Raw genomic sequence first — 16,361 nt, 5'->3', positions numbered from 1 at the left:
AAGGCGAGTGGGAGGAAGGCAGCAACCCCGTCTTCCAGCACAAAAGGTGCAGCTGCGTAGCTGTGACAGCCATCAGCAGGGAGGACATGGAGCAAATCTGGCTGTCACAGCAGCAGATGTGGCAACCTCGGCGAGCCGGACAGTCTGCACCCACATCAGCAGTCCCGCAGGAATTACTATTTCAAACAAAACATGCCGCATGCTCTCCAGGGTGCAAGACCCTGCTGACCCACTTCTGTTCTCCGTGAGGCTCAGCTTCAGCACAGTGAAATGTGGGCCGGTTGGCACTAGTCCTGCAGCCAGCCTGCTTTTGGGGGATGCCCAATCACCCCAGCATCACGGTTCAGAGGTCCGCACATCTCACTGACTGCCTTGCCAAGTATTAAAGCCAGTTCAGGCATTTAACGCCTCTGCTCTGGACCACTTCCCAGGAGGCCCCCGCCTTGCAGCCATGCGCTCAGCAGCCTCAGCTCCCAGCCCTAGCTGGCAGGCGCATCCTCCGCAGGTGCTTACAGCTGCCCATGGCATGTTTGCTGGGCATCTCTCGAGTCCAGCTGCTCCCCCAAGGCTAGGAGGGCTCTCACAGCACCGACGTGGCACTGGCTGCTCTGACGTACAAAGGAGACCTTAACGCAAAGGCTTGAGAAAAAAAGCAATCCTGTCCTGCTTAGCCCAGCTCCCAGTAGGACACAAGAGCTACAGGAGCTCGGTCAGCACGGGGTGATGCTGAGACAGTCTGGACTCAGTTTAGTTAGAGTTGTGGAAAGATCCCAGGTGGCTGGGATGGCTCCAGTGAGGGAAGGCGGCTGTCACGGGCTCCCTCACCGCTTCGGGGGGCCTCTTGCTGCTCCCTCTGCTCTTCTGGGGACAACCATCCAAAAAGACCTTAGTGGCTTTTTCGATTTGCTCCCTGCAGCTGCAACATGCATCGTCTGGGATGAGGGAAGGGCATTTTCCCTACTGCCGATTAAGGTGAGCACAGAGCGTATCTTTAGTAGACGCTCTCTCCGTCTTTTGACATGCATGAGTACACCCTGCCCGCAGCGCTGTCTGAGGCTGTCCCGCAGCACCCAGCCCGGCCCTGCCCGTGGCTGTTTTCGCTCCATCCCAAAGCCATCTCCCCGGCACTGCTAGCTGGGCACAGTGGCAAGTGAGCATCGGATACTTTCCGGTCCTCCTCCCTCCATGCCGGGACAGCTGGGACAAGGCACCCTGCATCATTGTGGGTTTGGTTTCCATTTGGATGCTTTTGTGGCACGGGAATGCCTCCTTTCCCTGTGCAGGTCCTATGCAGCTTTACTTTTAACTGATGTGAGTTATCCCCCAATAGGGATAGGATTGGGCTGGAGTCACATCCTACCCCGAGGACCTTCAGTTTATTCAAAACCTAATGAAATGCATCCTTCAGCAACATCTTGCAAGTTAAGACAGTGGAAAAGAGTGAAGACTCAACCGCTCCTACGAGGGCAAGCTGTATTTAATTGCAGTGCTGGTCCCAAGCCCCTGCTCAGCACGACTCAGCAGTGAAGCTGTGAAGCTCCGGTGACCGGACACAGGGAAGCTGCTCCGCTGCCCCAGCCATGAATTTGGCTGCATTCAAACAGCAGCTCGCTGCTGGTTTGCCCACTCCGCCCGCCCGTTGGTTTTCACAGGAGAGACAGACCCGGCGCTGCGGCAGCTGCCATAGCCTGTCCCCTCCTGCCCGCTCTCACCGCAACACACCGAGAGCAGCCCGCCGCGCCGCACCAGCAGCAGCGAGCAGAGCAGCACCCGCTGGCCATGGCCCGGGGTCTGCCTGCACAAAAGCATCCGAAGACGCTTTCTGTCTACCGCAGGAAGGACTGTCTTGGCAATTAAACACATCAGCTTCCAAAAATAAAAGTCATTATCACACCTCGGGCTGATATATTGCTCGTGGTCTGCTCTGCCTGTTTCGTGATAATGTCAAACCGCAGCCCCAGAGGAAACCCCGTTGCTCCCTCGTTGTGTCAGTTGTCTAGTCCCAGCCTTTCTGCTCTGCTAATATTTCCCAGAGGAGAAAACCTGCCTGCCTCAAGTGTGCCAGTGAGCAGCTCTCCCAGGTGCTCAGGGAGGTATCCGCCGCAGAAATGCCTCTGACACTGGCCACAAGTGCTGTTTGTTATTAAAAATAGGGACAGTGCTACACTGAGCCAGGAGCCAGGATGTGAATTTGGGACCTTTTGCCACAAAAAACAAAGCAGCTGTCGTACGCTCTGCCCGGTTCCTTGGTCCCTGGTCTGCAGAGGACTCCTCTGCCAGGCTGCAGACATGCGGTCAGATCGGCAGTGGACCAAACCTGCATCTCCGCTCCCGAGGACCAGGCTGCTGCACCCACGTCCCACACGGCACGATGCTGTGCAGCAATCCCTCTGTGATTAAAAACCTACTCTGTTATTTTGCCATGACTTCTAGAGATTAAGTTACTCTTCTGATACGAGATGAAAAAGGATTGTAAATGACAAGCAAGGATTTACGGCAAAGCTGAGAATGGCCCCGGTAGATGTGAGCAAAGGTCCATCTCGCCTACTGCCTCGCCTCTGACAGCAGTCGCTGACAAACGTGTAGGGAAGCACCACGAGAACAAGGCAGGTACTTCCCCACGACATTTCTCCAGCTTTGCGATTTTTGGGGACGTTTACCCGCAGCGTAGGGAACTGCTGCAAGAGAAGTTACATTCGAACTGCTGTGCCTAACAGCCCTTTTGGAGAAAATCCCTGAAAAGCAAGCACTGATGTTTCCTGCATGTTTTGCTTTCCAGGGCCACCTGTGCAGGCAAAGTCCCCGTTGGGTGGTGGCTGCGTCCTGCAGCCGCCCCGCACGAGCGTGCCCTCTGTGTCCCGCTGCAAAGCACCACCGAGACATTCGGGTGTTTGCGGCCAGCCGGCCAAAAACACCATCTGCGGTAGCAAGCACCTCTCTAGCGAAGGCAAGAAGACATGCAACTTACTGTCCAGGTGGCTGACTTGGCGGTGCTGGATTGCTGGAAGGTCACCTCAAAGTGGTGGGGACCGGGGTAGTCAGTGTTGGAGGGGATGACGGGAGCTGGGGACATGGCGTCGAAGGTAGAGCTGGGCTGCGAGTAGGGCGAATGCGTTGGGACATTGGAGGTGTGCTCGGAGCTGTAGGGGCTGGTGGAGGCTGCTCTGCTGCCGATGCTCTGATCCATGCTGTTGTTCAGCAAATTGAACTGGGACTGGAGGAAGGGAAAAGGGGAGGAGGGAAAAAAGAAAACACCAGCCAGTTTAGAGACATGGAAACCTCAGCCACACTTCTCCGGGGCTCCAGGTGTCCTGTTACAGCCTCCTTAAAGGGCCAGCGTGCGGGAAAGCCAGCCAAAAGAGCTGGTCTGGGTCGCTTGGGTTTTTGAACAGGTCACCACTTGTGCAAGGGATAAACTCAATGTGCTTAAATCATCCCCTTCTATCTGCTCCATCCTCTCTGGAGGCAGCAAGATGCCGAGATCCCTGGATTTCTAGCGCGTCTGGCTGTGCAGAGCCACTCTTTTGCCAGCGGGGGACCGGGCAGGGATTTTCTGGGGTTTGCTCAGGTGTGGGAGGTGTCCTGCTGCGGGATGGGGAGTGACAGTCCCGTCCTGGGCGCAGGGCTCTGCTCGACGGTGGCCCTTCTAGCAGCCAGAGCACCGAGGCTTGGGGAAGCTGCCCTGGCACTTGGCACCAGCGTGAGGCGACCGCCAGCCCTCTGACGAAGGCGTCGCTCCCATTGCGATGGCATTACTGAACGGCCGACCTGTTTTCCAGACGTCTCCCACATGCATCCACTTGTCGCGAATGTACACACGCACAGCACTTCTGGAAGTGTTTCTCGAGGAAGAGCCAGCTCTGAATGGTGGTTTGTGTAATTCATTTCCTAGCCGGGATGTTTGCTTTCAGTGGCTTTCACTGGTGCAGGTCTAATTTGGGGAAAACCTCAAACCTACAAAGCGCGTAGCTGTGATGCAGCACACTGCAGTAAGGTCACAGAGCAAACGTACCTATTTATGCATGTACTGGCTCTTATTCCAGACATGCTGGACCAAATCCTGACTTTTTACAATTTTTTTCCTTATTCCTCTTCTGAACAATCATTGTCAGATACCTCCAGTAAGAGCTGGCAGCTCTTTTGTCTGCAGGCATAGTCTAAGCAATGCCACGTTCCCAAAAGCCACATGGCTAAAGCAGCCTAAATCTTTCATCTGAAAATCAGACCCCCCCTAAAAAATCATTTTTTCTATGGTAGAGAAATAAACTAATATTAAAAAATGTATATCCCAAATGTAGCTGTTTCTTAAAGGAAGTGGGATGGTTTTTTTCCCGGACATCTGCAATTCCTGAATTGCTCAAGGGTTGCTCTCCCGGCATTTGCAAGCCAGCAGCGTGCTGGCAGTCCCAGAGGCGGGTGCTGCCGGCAGCTGTCTGGGCTCCGCCGGGGACCACGCGCAGCGGCTGTTGCATTGCTGCTTGTCGCCCCGACTCCCCGCAGCACCCTGCGTCGGAGGAGGAATGGGGCAGCCTGCCTGCGCTCCCCCCTTCACCCCTCTTCAGCCGCCTCCCCTGCGCCCCGGCGGGGACTGTCCCTCCAGCCACCAGCACCAGCTGGGGCAGCTCTGGGAAACTGGGAGCTACTGGAAGGCGGCTGTCACCCTCCCTCAGCCCAGCAGGCTCAGCCCTCTGCCTTCTCCTCCGAAGGGCTGCAAGGCTCACAGCTTAGGAATCAGGAGACGTGTTTTAACTTGGGATCCCAACCTCACCCAAACGTCTACGATGTATAATGGTTTAAAGGCAATCATCCTTCTCCAGGGAAGTTCTCCTGTTGTCTGTATCTCTCGCAAGGTCGTTGGAGCCTGTGACTAACTGGAGGAATGCTGAACAAGATCTGGCTTGCTTTTACACATATAGCCAATTTCTCCCCTAAAATATGTGCGTAAACCCCTCTATTCCTTCTCGCTGCTCTATAAATAGCCCAGCCAAAGATAAACCACCCCCATCCAAGCTTTCCACAATCCCAGGCTTCACCTGCAGAAAAAGTTACGAGAAACTTCGGTAAAACGGGCGTTAAAAATGTGCATGGAAAGCCCTTGCTGTCCAGCCGGGAAACTGCCCGGCTGCAGGCAGCTGCCGGTGGGGACTGCAGGGCCCGGGCAGGGTCAGTGGTGGGTGACACCGGCTGGAAGGCGTGCAGCACAAGTCACCCTTGAAAAGCAAAGCTCAGGCATCGACCAAGAGGAGAGCAGCAAGGGGAAAAGGGATTGCTGCTTGTCAGGGCTGATCCGCAGCCCAAATAATCTACGAGTACCACCACTGAGCTGTTTTGTTCTCCTGGGACAACGGAAGGGCCCCAGGGAACAGGCTGCACACACGCCCTGGGCCCAGCCACGTGCCTTTTTTAGGAATGAATGGAGAGTAAGTGCTCTGCACTTGATGAGCAAACAAGGCGATCTTCGGTGCTACCCTTGCACACGTACGGAAAAGCAGGCTACGTCTGCACTGCCCGGCAGAGCACAGCGCGTGTGTTCCCACGGTTGCTCATCTCCTGCCGGAATGGGAAATAACTGGGAAGCCTTTCACCTCCCGGCAGTATCTGCTGCTCAGGAGACACAAGTTCGGGAGCTGCAGGGCGGGCTAGGGGTGAGGCGGCCCTTGGAAGTGGCCAGAAAAAAACTCCGCAAAAGTCATCCCCGCGTGAATTTGTGAGTTTGCGGTGCTTAGAGCCAGGACTGTGAGCAGCTGAAGCCTGTGGCTGTAAAGCTTAATGGACAAGTAAATCGGGACCAACCCACTGAGAAGAGCATCCCGACCTCCGCACAGGAGAGAGCCTTCCCTCGGGGAAAACGGCAACCTCGTCGCACACGAAGGAGACACGAGACCCAGAGTGTCACCTCTGCAAGCCGGGCTGGCTGCCCCGAGCCGGGATCCCCTGCCAGCACAAAGCAACAGGCAGTGCCCCAAGTGCCGGGGCTTTGGAAATCCGCCGGCAAAGATACCCAAAGTCAGGTGCAGGGGAAAAATAACCAACTTGTTTTTAAAAATTGACTGAATTTTGGAAACATTCCCTTAAAAGACAAATGGAAGGCATGAGTGTTTGTGTGTGTATGTCTGTCAACAAACCCAACACAGCACTTGTGTGCGTATGTCTGTAAATACACACACACACACTCATGTTTATACACACACATATATAAATATTCACATGACTGCAGCAACGACCTCCCAGGTAACAGCACTACAGCATGAAGCAAACCTGGTATATACGTGCTTTGCACCGACACACGTAAGACAAAAAAGAGGAATGAAGTAATTTCTGGTGGGGAAGTGCGGCACCACACCTTTCTGTCTCTACTGCGTCCATGCCTATATCTAACTTTTCTGAATGCCAGAGAGCAGACACAAAATCCTTTTGACTAAGAAAGCAACCTCAGTGCTCGAGGACAGGGCTGAAAATGTATCGCCTGCAAGCACAGGTACCATTTCATCTGCTCTACCCTCCCAGAGACTTTAAACCGGGGAAGGAAAGCCTGCCTGGGGCCATGGATACATGCCGTGAGCTCGGCTGAGGAGGTCCCCAGCGGATGACAAACTGGTGCTGGTGGTGCCCAGCACCACAGGGCATTCCTCAGACGGATGCTCCAGCTAACACCCCTCCTGTCTGCACGTACATGGGTGAGGGAGCCTGCACCCCTTTGCACCAAAGGTTTAAATCACACCTTGGGCTCTGCTAGCACCAGATCAGGCAAAGCAAGAGAGGAATGCCGACCGAGCCGCCAAGGCTGCAGCATCCCACGCTGACACAGGTTACGGTTCACGGCCGGGGCTGGAGCAGCTGCAGCTCCTCCGTGCAACCGCGGGACGGAGGAAGGCTCGCGCCATACCAAGCCCCTGGGATGTCCCAGGCAGCGGCAGGCACAGAGGCTCAGCAGGCAGAGCCGGAGCCTGTGCCCAGCTCCTGCCTTGGCGGCAGAGGATGATTTCAAGTAAGAAGCAGCAAGGCAAAACCCATAAATAACAAGTAGCACCTACCGTGGTATAATGCTGCATCGGGTCGCTAATGTACAGCATTTTAGTCGTCTCGGGATTCACAGAGCGCTGGGAAGCGTCCTGCCACAGGAGTCATGGGGTCGGGGCGGCGGCAGGGACGGCCGGGGTAGGAAGGCAGGTGGAATGAGGGAGCACAGGAGCAGGGCCGGGGCGGGCAGCACCAGGGATGCTGCGCTGGCCACCTGTGTGCCGCCGTGTGTTGGTTTTTTTGCTTTTTTCATCTCCCTTAGTTCTGTCAACTAGCTGCATCCAACAACAAAACGGGGCCCACCCCCTTCTGTCCCTCATGACTATTCATTAAAGCACAGGGCAGGCCCCAGCTTGCCCAGTGATGGACTGGGCGATACCAACCATTCCCACTACAGGGAGAGCGGGGGTCCAGCTCCATCATCAAACCTGGCCAGATTCCATTCCAGAAAGCTGCTTGCAGCCTCACTGGGCTGGAAACCCATTTGGCCGGCACCCTTTACCAGTAGACCGAAGTGGCTGCACTTGCATCAACGAGATGATGCAGTGACTCTGAGATAGCTCCGTATCTCAGAGATACGGAGTTATCCCTGTCTAGATGGCTAGATATGGACAGATGTGGATAGATGGATATCTAGATGGATAGATACAGATAGATATGGATAGATAGGGACAGATGGCTAGACAGATATCTGGCTAGACAGATATGGATAGATATCTAGACGGATAGATATGGATAGATGGATGGATAGATATCTGGAGTGACCAGGCAGATTTCCTTCCAGTTCGAGGCAGAGGGGTGAACGGTGTTTCCTACAGCCAGACCCCACCGTGGAAGGCTGCATGCTGAAGCAGATAAGCAGTTCAAAGAGTGGCATGGCATATTTTGAAAGGTGGAACCAGCGCGCATCACCCACCTCCCGACACTGGTGTGCATGCGCAGACCCATGCACAAGTAGGCTAGCAGCAGTGTCGTACATAAAGCCTAAAGCACTGCACAAACTACCAGTCCCGAAGTTGTTGTCTCTAAGCAAAAAGGGCGGCTGAGGAATTGTTCACATCTTTAATTACAGCAACTCCTCCCACAGGACCCTGAAACAGCTTTTTAGGAGCAATGCAGTGCCCATGCAATACCAAGAGGGAGCATCACGCCTGACTGGAGGGCAGGTCACAGAATGTTTGGGTGGCCTGCTCGCAGCCACCGAGCATCAGCACCGGTGCTGGGCGCCGCAGCACCCACTGCTTCCTGCACATCCGCTCCAGCACTGCTGAGCACCACAAGCAGCAGGCATCACAGCGCAGACTGAGCGGTCCCTCCACCGCGGCTCCCGTGTCTTGCCTTTCTTTCACATTATCTGTGCATTTATTTTCATGCATGTCAGCCTGCCACGCGTTTCGGTGACGCCAGCCAGCGAGAGCTGGCCACAGCTTGCTGAAAGCTCAGCAGCGGAGCACTCGGTTGCATCATCGGGCCAATGTAAATATTTACTACAGGCTCATTATCCCAAGCAAGGGCCAGCAGCCAGCTCTGCCCTGCCTGCGCGCAGCCACTGTGCTCAGAGCCCTGCAAGGCCAGGGCTTGCCCGGCCCTGGCAGCACCCCGGGCTGCACCGACTCCCGCCGGGCTCGGCTTCGGTTACAGCGGGAACAAGAAGAAAGGCGACGGCAAGCTCAGCGAGGGGCAGCTCCCCAATTAGCACCGCCGCCCCTGCCTGATCCCTCTGCCAGGCTCCTGCCCACTGCAGACAAAGGCTGGAGAAGGGAGGGAAAGCAAGCGAAAAGCGAGGGAAAAGCGGGCTGGGGGAGGGGATGCAAGCTGGCGAGGAGGGAAACGACGGCTTTCTGGAGGGAGATGCTGCCAACGGCCGGCGCTGCTTCAGGGATGCTCCCGGGAGGCCACCCTGCCCGGGGCACTGAACGTGCGTAAGTGACCTGGACGTCTCGCACGCCCACTGCGCTTTTCAAACCCTTTGCCTTAGACAGAGATGCACCAGCTTCTTGGAGGGAAGGGCAATGGCACAGACCCTCAGGGACTGTGGCAGGGGCAGAGCTGGGCGTTGGGAGCACGACGTGCCTCTCCAGCAGCTCTGCCTCGCCAGCAGCTTACAAATGGCTTTTACTACACAGCATTTTGTACCGGAGCGAATTATACTCTCCTCCTGTCAAGGAACTCGAGCTCCACCACTGTTACAGCACAGAGCCCCTGCTGCTGCAGAAGCAATGTTATCTATTAATAAGTAGCCACTATTTTACGGAACACTGTACCATCCAGCTGCAATCCTGCAGTACAGTCATCGATTACAGGTTATCAGACCCTGCACAAATGGCAGCAGCGCTGCACCTGTAGTGGCTGTGTTCGGTTTATGAATCAGCAAGCATCCCACTTCCCACCTCAGAGCCCCCAACCCATTGCGGGGAAAACAGGCTTGTATTTGATGCAGCTCCCATTTATGCAGTCTGAGCACACTCACCATGACCGAGTCATTCATGCTTCTCATCTGGAAGACGTCCATCGTGACCTCTGTGCGGTTGGAGACCTCATTGCTGCCTGCATGGTTGGATGGAGGGAGGTCGAAGTAGGTACTGTCTGGCTCCCTGTGGAAAAGGTGATGGCACAGTCAGCCTTCCAGCTCTCCAGCGCAGCCTACACCACCACCACCCAGCAACCTGCAATTCCCTTGAACCTTGCTCCCTTCTCAACTTCTCCCTCCATCCTCTGCTTTTATTTTCACACAGCAGAGCAGGCTTTACTCAGGCAAACTGTTGCCTGGTGGGTAAAGCAAGCAGAGACTTGGGAAGTTTTTCATTTACCCAGCTGCTCTAGCATATCTGTTGCCTCAGGACGTCTTTAAGTGAGAGGATACCAAGGAAGAAAGAGGATGAAATGAAGCACAGTCCTTCTTGCTTGATTAGAGTGTGAGGCTCAAAGGCCAGAAGACTTGCAAAAGTCTTGGTGTGACTAGAAGATGTTTAATTTTAGAAAATATCCATTTTAGTTAGGCAGCCACCAAGCCTCATGACCTCATGAGTGAAGACTGATGAGTAAGAGCACATCCTCCCAGGCTTGGTCCCAGTGTCCCCTGCCACACCCCAGGCAAGGGTCCCAGCTGAAAGGGGACCTTTGCTCTGGCCCTGACACCATCTCCATGCGGCCCTGGAGCACTGCCTCAAAAAAAGGACCTATACATGAGACAGACGGTGTCACGTACCAACGCCAGCTCTGAGGGACACGGTTCAGGAAAACCGGCCAGGTGTGTCGGTACTCAGCTGCGGCTGGCCAGGGCTGGCTCCGTGAGCAGCACCACCGGGCGCACTCTCTGCAGCCCTGCTGTGCCCACGGGGACACGTGCAAGGGCCCCAAGGTGCTGCCGCAGCCAGTGGGGTTCCTCAGGAGGCAGGGCACGGAGGACGTGGCCCGGCTGCTCTCCTCTGCGCAAGGATGAGTCAGTGTCTCCCCTTCCCAGCTGCAGCTGAGGCATTTCTGCTCCCCAAACACCTTTGCTTCCTCGAGCGAGAGGAAGCGTGCCCCGACGCTGACCTCCAACGTCCACGAGGGCAGCCGTGCTGTGGGAACGCTGCACTGTGGTTTGCAGCTCTCCTGCCTTTGCATTTACGGTCCACATCGAAAACACTGGCAGCTGCACAACCCTTTTCAGAAACAGCGCCCAATACCTTGAAACAAGGTTTGTGGGGCACTGCTTTCAGCATATGCAAACTCCACAGTTTTTAAACTGTCTAGGATCACCAGAGCAAAGGGGTTTGGCAAATTAAATGATCTGAGCAGAGAGATCGGAGTCTGGGAGCAAAATTCTGAATGTGGAAAAGGAATACGTGAAAAGTGGAGCGTGCAAAAGAAACTCGTCTCCCTTTGGGCCACAGTAATGATATGTGCTAACACAGATTACAGAGCAAAGGGCCACTTCTGCCCCAGAATACACCTCAAGGCAAATGATCCACCACCACTTACAGCGTGCTCCAGAGGTGCTCAAACGTTGTGCCTTCATCAGCTGGAGATGACTGGGACATCTTCACAGAGGGGGAGTCTGACAAAGGATAAATCACTCTAGGGGCAAAGAGAAACAGCAAGGTTAGCATCACTAGAGTGCCATCTCACGTCAGCAAAGCGGCCGGTGAAGGGCAGGAGTTTCCCACCTCGCCCCCAGTGGCACAGCAGGGACCGGAGCCCCAAAAGGCCCATCGTGGGGAGATGGTGCCCCTCACTCCCCCAGCGGGCTGCAGGCAAGGAGTGGCGTGCAGGAGGGGCGACCCAAGCTTAGCCTGCCCTGGAGTCTGCTGCACCGAAAGATGGCTTGCACAGGACAGGAGGAGACTGGAAACACCTTCACTGCAGACCGGGACTACAGATAACAAAATAAAACTGCCAGGCTTTCCCGTAGGGGTGGTATTTCTGGTGATGACGTCACAGGCCAGTGTTCTTACAAATACGTGGGTATTTTGGAAAGGGCCAAAGTGGCAGGGCGTTAGGATGTCAGCCCTTTTCTGCTAAGCACTGATCTGGTGACTCAAGGCTTCCATTTAAGATGTTTACGGTGTGCTTCAGCATGGCTACAAACAGCTCCCCCAGCCCTGGGGTGGCTTTGCACAACCGTTCTTAGTAATCACTTTGGACTGGCTTCATTCAGCACAGGGCTTAGACTCTCTGGTTAGACACAGCAGTACCAAACTCTCGAGTATCGTCTCTCTGAATCAAACTGAAACCCCAAGTGAGGTGGCAGAAAAAAAATCTTGCAGCAAGAATCAGAGCCAAAGGCACCTTTGTTGCAGCCCCAGGTCCGGGCTGCTGGGCTGCACGGTGTAGTCTCTGCTCTGCTCTGGGGTGGGGAAATCCACCTCTGCGAATCCGGGGAATACAGGAGAGACATTCCTGTCTCTGAATCACGGCAGTGCCACAAATTCAGGGCATGGGCTGTACCCTGTAGGCTGGTATATGAAATATCCTCAAGTGCCACTGGCTCCGAGCAAGGTGTGCCAAGAAAGCGGGATTGCAGGAGCTCTGAGCACTGGCAGGAGCTCAGGCATCCCCAGTCGACAGTGGCCACTTAAACAATTTCAAAAGAAGTCTGCCTGTGCTCTATTTTGATGTAGCCCTTCAGCCCTGATCCTGGTTTGTCCATTTTAGGCACGGGGCAGCTTTTATCCCAGGAACATCGTTTGCCGACAGGCTAACGTATTTTTCTCAGGAAGCTCTAGTTGCAAATGCCCACAAATCCATAAAGACATAAAGACAAGCAAGACACCCAGATGCATAGTGCAAGTTTATGGTGAAGCCACGATGCAGATATCCTAAATCTTACTTGTTCAGACATTAAAACGACCTTCCCACTTCTAAACAGCTTGCAAACATTATTGAATGGAATATTATGCCCTCCAACTAAAGCAAGGCAGGAATGTTGCCTCTGCTTCGCAGACGGGGAAGTATTACTGGGAGGAAGCACACCGTTTACCCGGGACTGCATACGGAAATCTTCAGCCAAAGCCTTCTGAATGCTACTGCATAGGCATAACTGGAGTCATCCTCAATCCAGTCTGCTCCTCTTGCCCCTGGACAAAGTTTCTTGCCCTCTTTCAAGCGCGGAAAGAAGCACGCAGCGTACCTCGGCTCTCCCTTTGTGCCCAGCACCTCTCTGACCCCAGCAGCAGGAGAGGCAGATTTTGCGGAGCCATCTTGAGCCCCGCGCTGCCTTCCTCTGCTGGCAGCCCTGCCATGCAATCGTCCTCCTCCTCCCTTGCCCGCTCCCTAGAAGCAGCGGGACCGCTTCCCTGCCCTGGCTGACATGGATGTGCCCCAGGCACCATCTGGCTACTCCTTTTACCCATGCCAGTGTTAGCATCTTGTTTCAACTTGGTACCGACATCTAATAGTGAAAGCCTGAAAACTTCCTGCTTTTGGGGCTCGAGCCGCGGAGCACGAGGGCAGCCGCTTTCTAACTGAGTGATGCTCGGGGTCGTCCGGGCCCCTCTGAGTCAGCTGGGGACAGGGTGGCTGCAGGGGCCAGGAGTGAAAACAAAAGCAGGGCGGTGTCCCCCAACGGCTGATCCTGCGGGCTGCTTTCTGCTGCACCTGTGACTCGTCTGCGAGACACGGCATCCGCAGACGCTCTTCCAGGAGGGTTTGCCACAGCGGAAGAGGGCTCCTTCCCCGCGGGTCTCATCACAGAATAGCTAGCAGTGAGAGTCTGCTGTCCTCCCATCCCTCCTCGTCCCATGTGTGACACGCAGAGAAATGAAAGGACCCACGCGGCAGCTTTGAGAAAAGGAAAAGCTTAGAGCTGAGGCAGGCAACTGCTGGTGGCCTTACCCTGCTTCCATGCTGCTTTCCTGGTCCAGGGCAGCGGCAGCTTCAGGAAGGAGCCAGGCCTTTCCCTTCAGTGGAGAAAGCACCTCCGCACTGCCCCGGCTGTGTGGTCATGATGGGTGACACCAGCTCTAACCACGTGGCTGCACTCGTTTTCGAAAGGAAAAAAATCTGAATATTTTAAGGGCGTTTTGAAAGTTCCCTTTCTCTTTCAAAGCACAATCGGCGCTTGCAAAGCCAGGCCAGTATCTTCTCACATTTGAGCTCTAAACTCCGTGGTACTAAGAGAAGCTCAGGCTGTCGGTGTTGTTAGCGCACATCCCTGCTGCAGTGATCATTGCACATCTTGGGAAAGCATCTCTGCAGCAAGAATGACAGCCTGACAGCCGGGCATCTAAGATGATAAAGAATCACAAAAGACTTTGCAAATAGTGTTCCCTGAGGTTGGCAGTAGTGCCAATGACAGTGTAATTTACTCTAAAACGAAGCAGTGGAGGCCCTGTGGTACAGCTTAATTAAAGGTGAACTAGGAAGAGCCTTAGAGACTAATTCTGCATTGCTGGAAAAGCATTACTAGATGGCTTGGATGTAATTACCTTCCCAGTGCCTATAGGCTATGTAAATGGCACTGGGAGGCGACTAACCTGGGGCTAAACACATCAGCAGTGGCAGAGCTAGAGATCAGCCACAGCCCAGGTTCAGCTTCTCTGTCGCTTCCAGCCCCCCTGGTCCGTTTGGAGGCTACTTCGCCTCTGCCATAACTGTGTCAGCTCCCTGATGTCACGCGCTTCCCAGCACCAAAGGAAAGACCTGAGGTATCACCCTGACTTCTGCCAGAAAGAGTTCTCTAGCCAAACCCCCACCAGGAGGATTTAACACCTCCAGAGACCCAAACCTGCTTATTAAACTGAAGAGCTCTGTGCCCAGGGAAGGGTGCGGCAAGGGGTCCTCCGTCCCTTCCGCCTCGGTGCGGCAGGGAGGCAACGGGGGATGCTTGGCGTGGCCGTCTGGGACAGCCAAGACGCGGGGCTGGCACGGGGGCAGCTGGGCGAGCCTGCAGCCGGACGTACACCGGACTTATTGCAGGCTTCTAGAGGAAGAAAGACTGAAACATGCAGACCAGGGGGTTTGGTGCTGGGCGCCAAGGCTGCTGGTGTGATTTGCCTGTTTTCACTTGGGAGAGCTGCTCTCCGCGTGCTTCCCCAAGCCGGCTCCACCGTTTGCTGGATTGCTGCTTCCCTCTGTTGCTAGTCAGGGCATTGCAGGGAAAAAAAGACCAGGAGTACTGAGACAAAGCCTGCGAAGAGACAATGCGCCACCTTCGCTTGCGCGGGGGCTCAGCTCAGTCCACTGCCGGCTTAGCACCGAGGTGGGGGCTGCCACCCCCCCAGGGCTGCGGGAGCGGGCTGGGTCGCTCCGGGGGCCGGTTCCTTCTGTCCACGTACCTTCCCTGTGAATTGCCACTGAAGTGATTTCCAAAGGATTAGTATGGAAACATGCAGCGTCCTCAGTCTTTGCCCCACTGCTGTGGCTTTGGCTGTATCCGAAATGCCAAGTCAGCCCCAGCTCAGCTGAAGCAGCTGTTTCTTCCCCCAGCCCCAGGGACACAGGGAGAATGAAAAGCATGCACCAAGGTCCACTACAGCCACCCCAAGACAGGAGAGCAACTCTCTGGAGAAGCAGGGCAGGTGAACTTGCATATATTCAACTGTGCTTCATTCAGCCCACGGTTTGTGTTTCGACCACAGAGCCTGAATATATTCTTAGAATTATTATAAATTCAACTTCCTTCTTTCATCAATATATGGAAGGTAAAGGGTACTGCGGGTGTAACGAGGGGGCTGAAGCCTTGCTGAGAGTGATGCTTGGCAGCTGGGTTTCTGCAGTGTCTAGAAGGAGCATCTTTGATCTCACCATTAACTTTAAGCCTTGGTTTTAGGCACTTAGAAATATCTGTTGCTGTTTCACCTAGCAATAATGTATTCATCGCTGTCCTGCCACTCTAACAGCCCAGAATGAAATGTGACAGCATTTTGCAGCCACCTTAAAGGGAGATAAATGCGCAAAACCTGTATAACAGGGCTATTCCTAATTCCGAAAGACTCTTGGCCCATCCTGAGAGAGGAAGACTTTTGAGAGCCATTTCCAGCTCTCACATCGAGCTGCTGTGTATTGCTTGATGGTTTGTGAACCAGCCCCTGGACCTTCTCTCCTCCCCTCCTCTGCGCAACAAGAACCATCAGGCTCATCCAGCCCGCAGCGAATAACTTAACGTTTGCAAAATGTTGACAGATCCCAAGGTGCCAACGCTACCCCATGCTATTGCTCATTTCTCCCAGATTATTAAATTCACACCTGTGAAACTAGGCTTGTAAAAGTGACCAAGAGCGAGCGAGCTTTCCTGCAGCACACTTGAATCTCAGGAGCCCTCCTTGGGGTCCAGCAGCTTATCAACAATTTTCTTTCCAAGGAGCAGGCAGGTTCGACAGAAACCCTCTCTGATGGATAGAGTCAGCGACAGGCAGCTCGTGATGGGGCAGGAGACTAAACCAGCCAACTCTCCCTCCCTCCCTGGCAGCCAAGCCTCAGCCCTGCCTAGGGACCCGGCGGCAGGCAGCCAGCCTCAGCATCCTGCCGGTACCCAGCCCCACCTCTGCTTTTCCCATTCAAGCCTTGGCTGGTTTTTCCTCCACAAGTGCTTTAACTCCGGATCTGAGGCACTTGGGAGCAAACTTTCCGAGACGCTTTAATATTGTGTAACTAGCCTACAAAGCAAAGCGGCCGCAAATCATCTTCCAGCCGCATTATCAAGCACTCGAGAGAGGGTCGTGCTGAGTAACTCACACACACAAATAGCAAGGGGTTTCCTTTTGTCATTTTTTTTCCTCCTACCTGCTCTGGCTCCCCAAGCGTTTCGAGTTCCCCCGGAGGTCTCCCGCAGACAGGAGCGGCCTGGGATTGAGGATCTATGTTATTTACTGCACTACAATCAAGTAGCGTCCCGGTCGCCTAGGCAATGACATTGG

The 16,361-nt window shown here is 54.5% G+C and overlaps 1 protein-coding gene across 3 annotated transcripts in view; it reads right to left on the bottom strand.

The window, feature by feature from the left end:
• The window catches only part of TP73 (tumor protein p73), a 34,231-nt gene extending 17,969 nt beyond the window's left edge, over positions 1-16,262 (bottom strand). For 2 of the 3 annotated variants that reach the window (XM_076356299.1, XM_076356297.1), the window contains exons 1-3: positions 10,987-11,038; positions 9,491-9,614; positions 2,969-3,214 (exon numbers count right to left, since the gene is read on the bottom strand). In XM_076356299.1, the coding sequence (XP_076212414.1) occupies positions 2,969-3,214; positions 9,491-9,532 (288 nt within the window). In that variant the 5' untranslated portion in view covers positions 9,533-9,614; positions 10,987-11,038. Of the gene's footprint in view, positions 1-2,968; positions 3,215-9,490; positions 9,615-10,986; positions 11,083-16,227 lie in introns of those variants that run through there. The other variant, XM_076356298.1, reaches the window with a different exon arrangement.
• Between the last annotated feature and the right edge of the window lie 99 nt (positions 16,263-16,361).

Source organism: Aptenodytes patagonicus, chromosome 19, assembly GCF_965638725.1.
Source record: "Aptenodytes patagonicus chromosome 19, bAptPat1.pri.cur, whole genome shotgun sequence".
NCBI lineage: Eukaryota > Metazoa > Chordata > Aves > Sphenisciformes > Spheniscidae > Aptenodytes > Aptenodytes patagonicus.
Note: the sequence above shows the minus strand (reverse complement) of the source record. Positions and strands in the feature narration are given on the sequence as shown.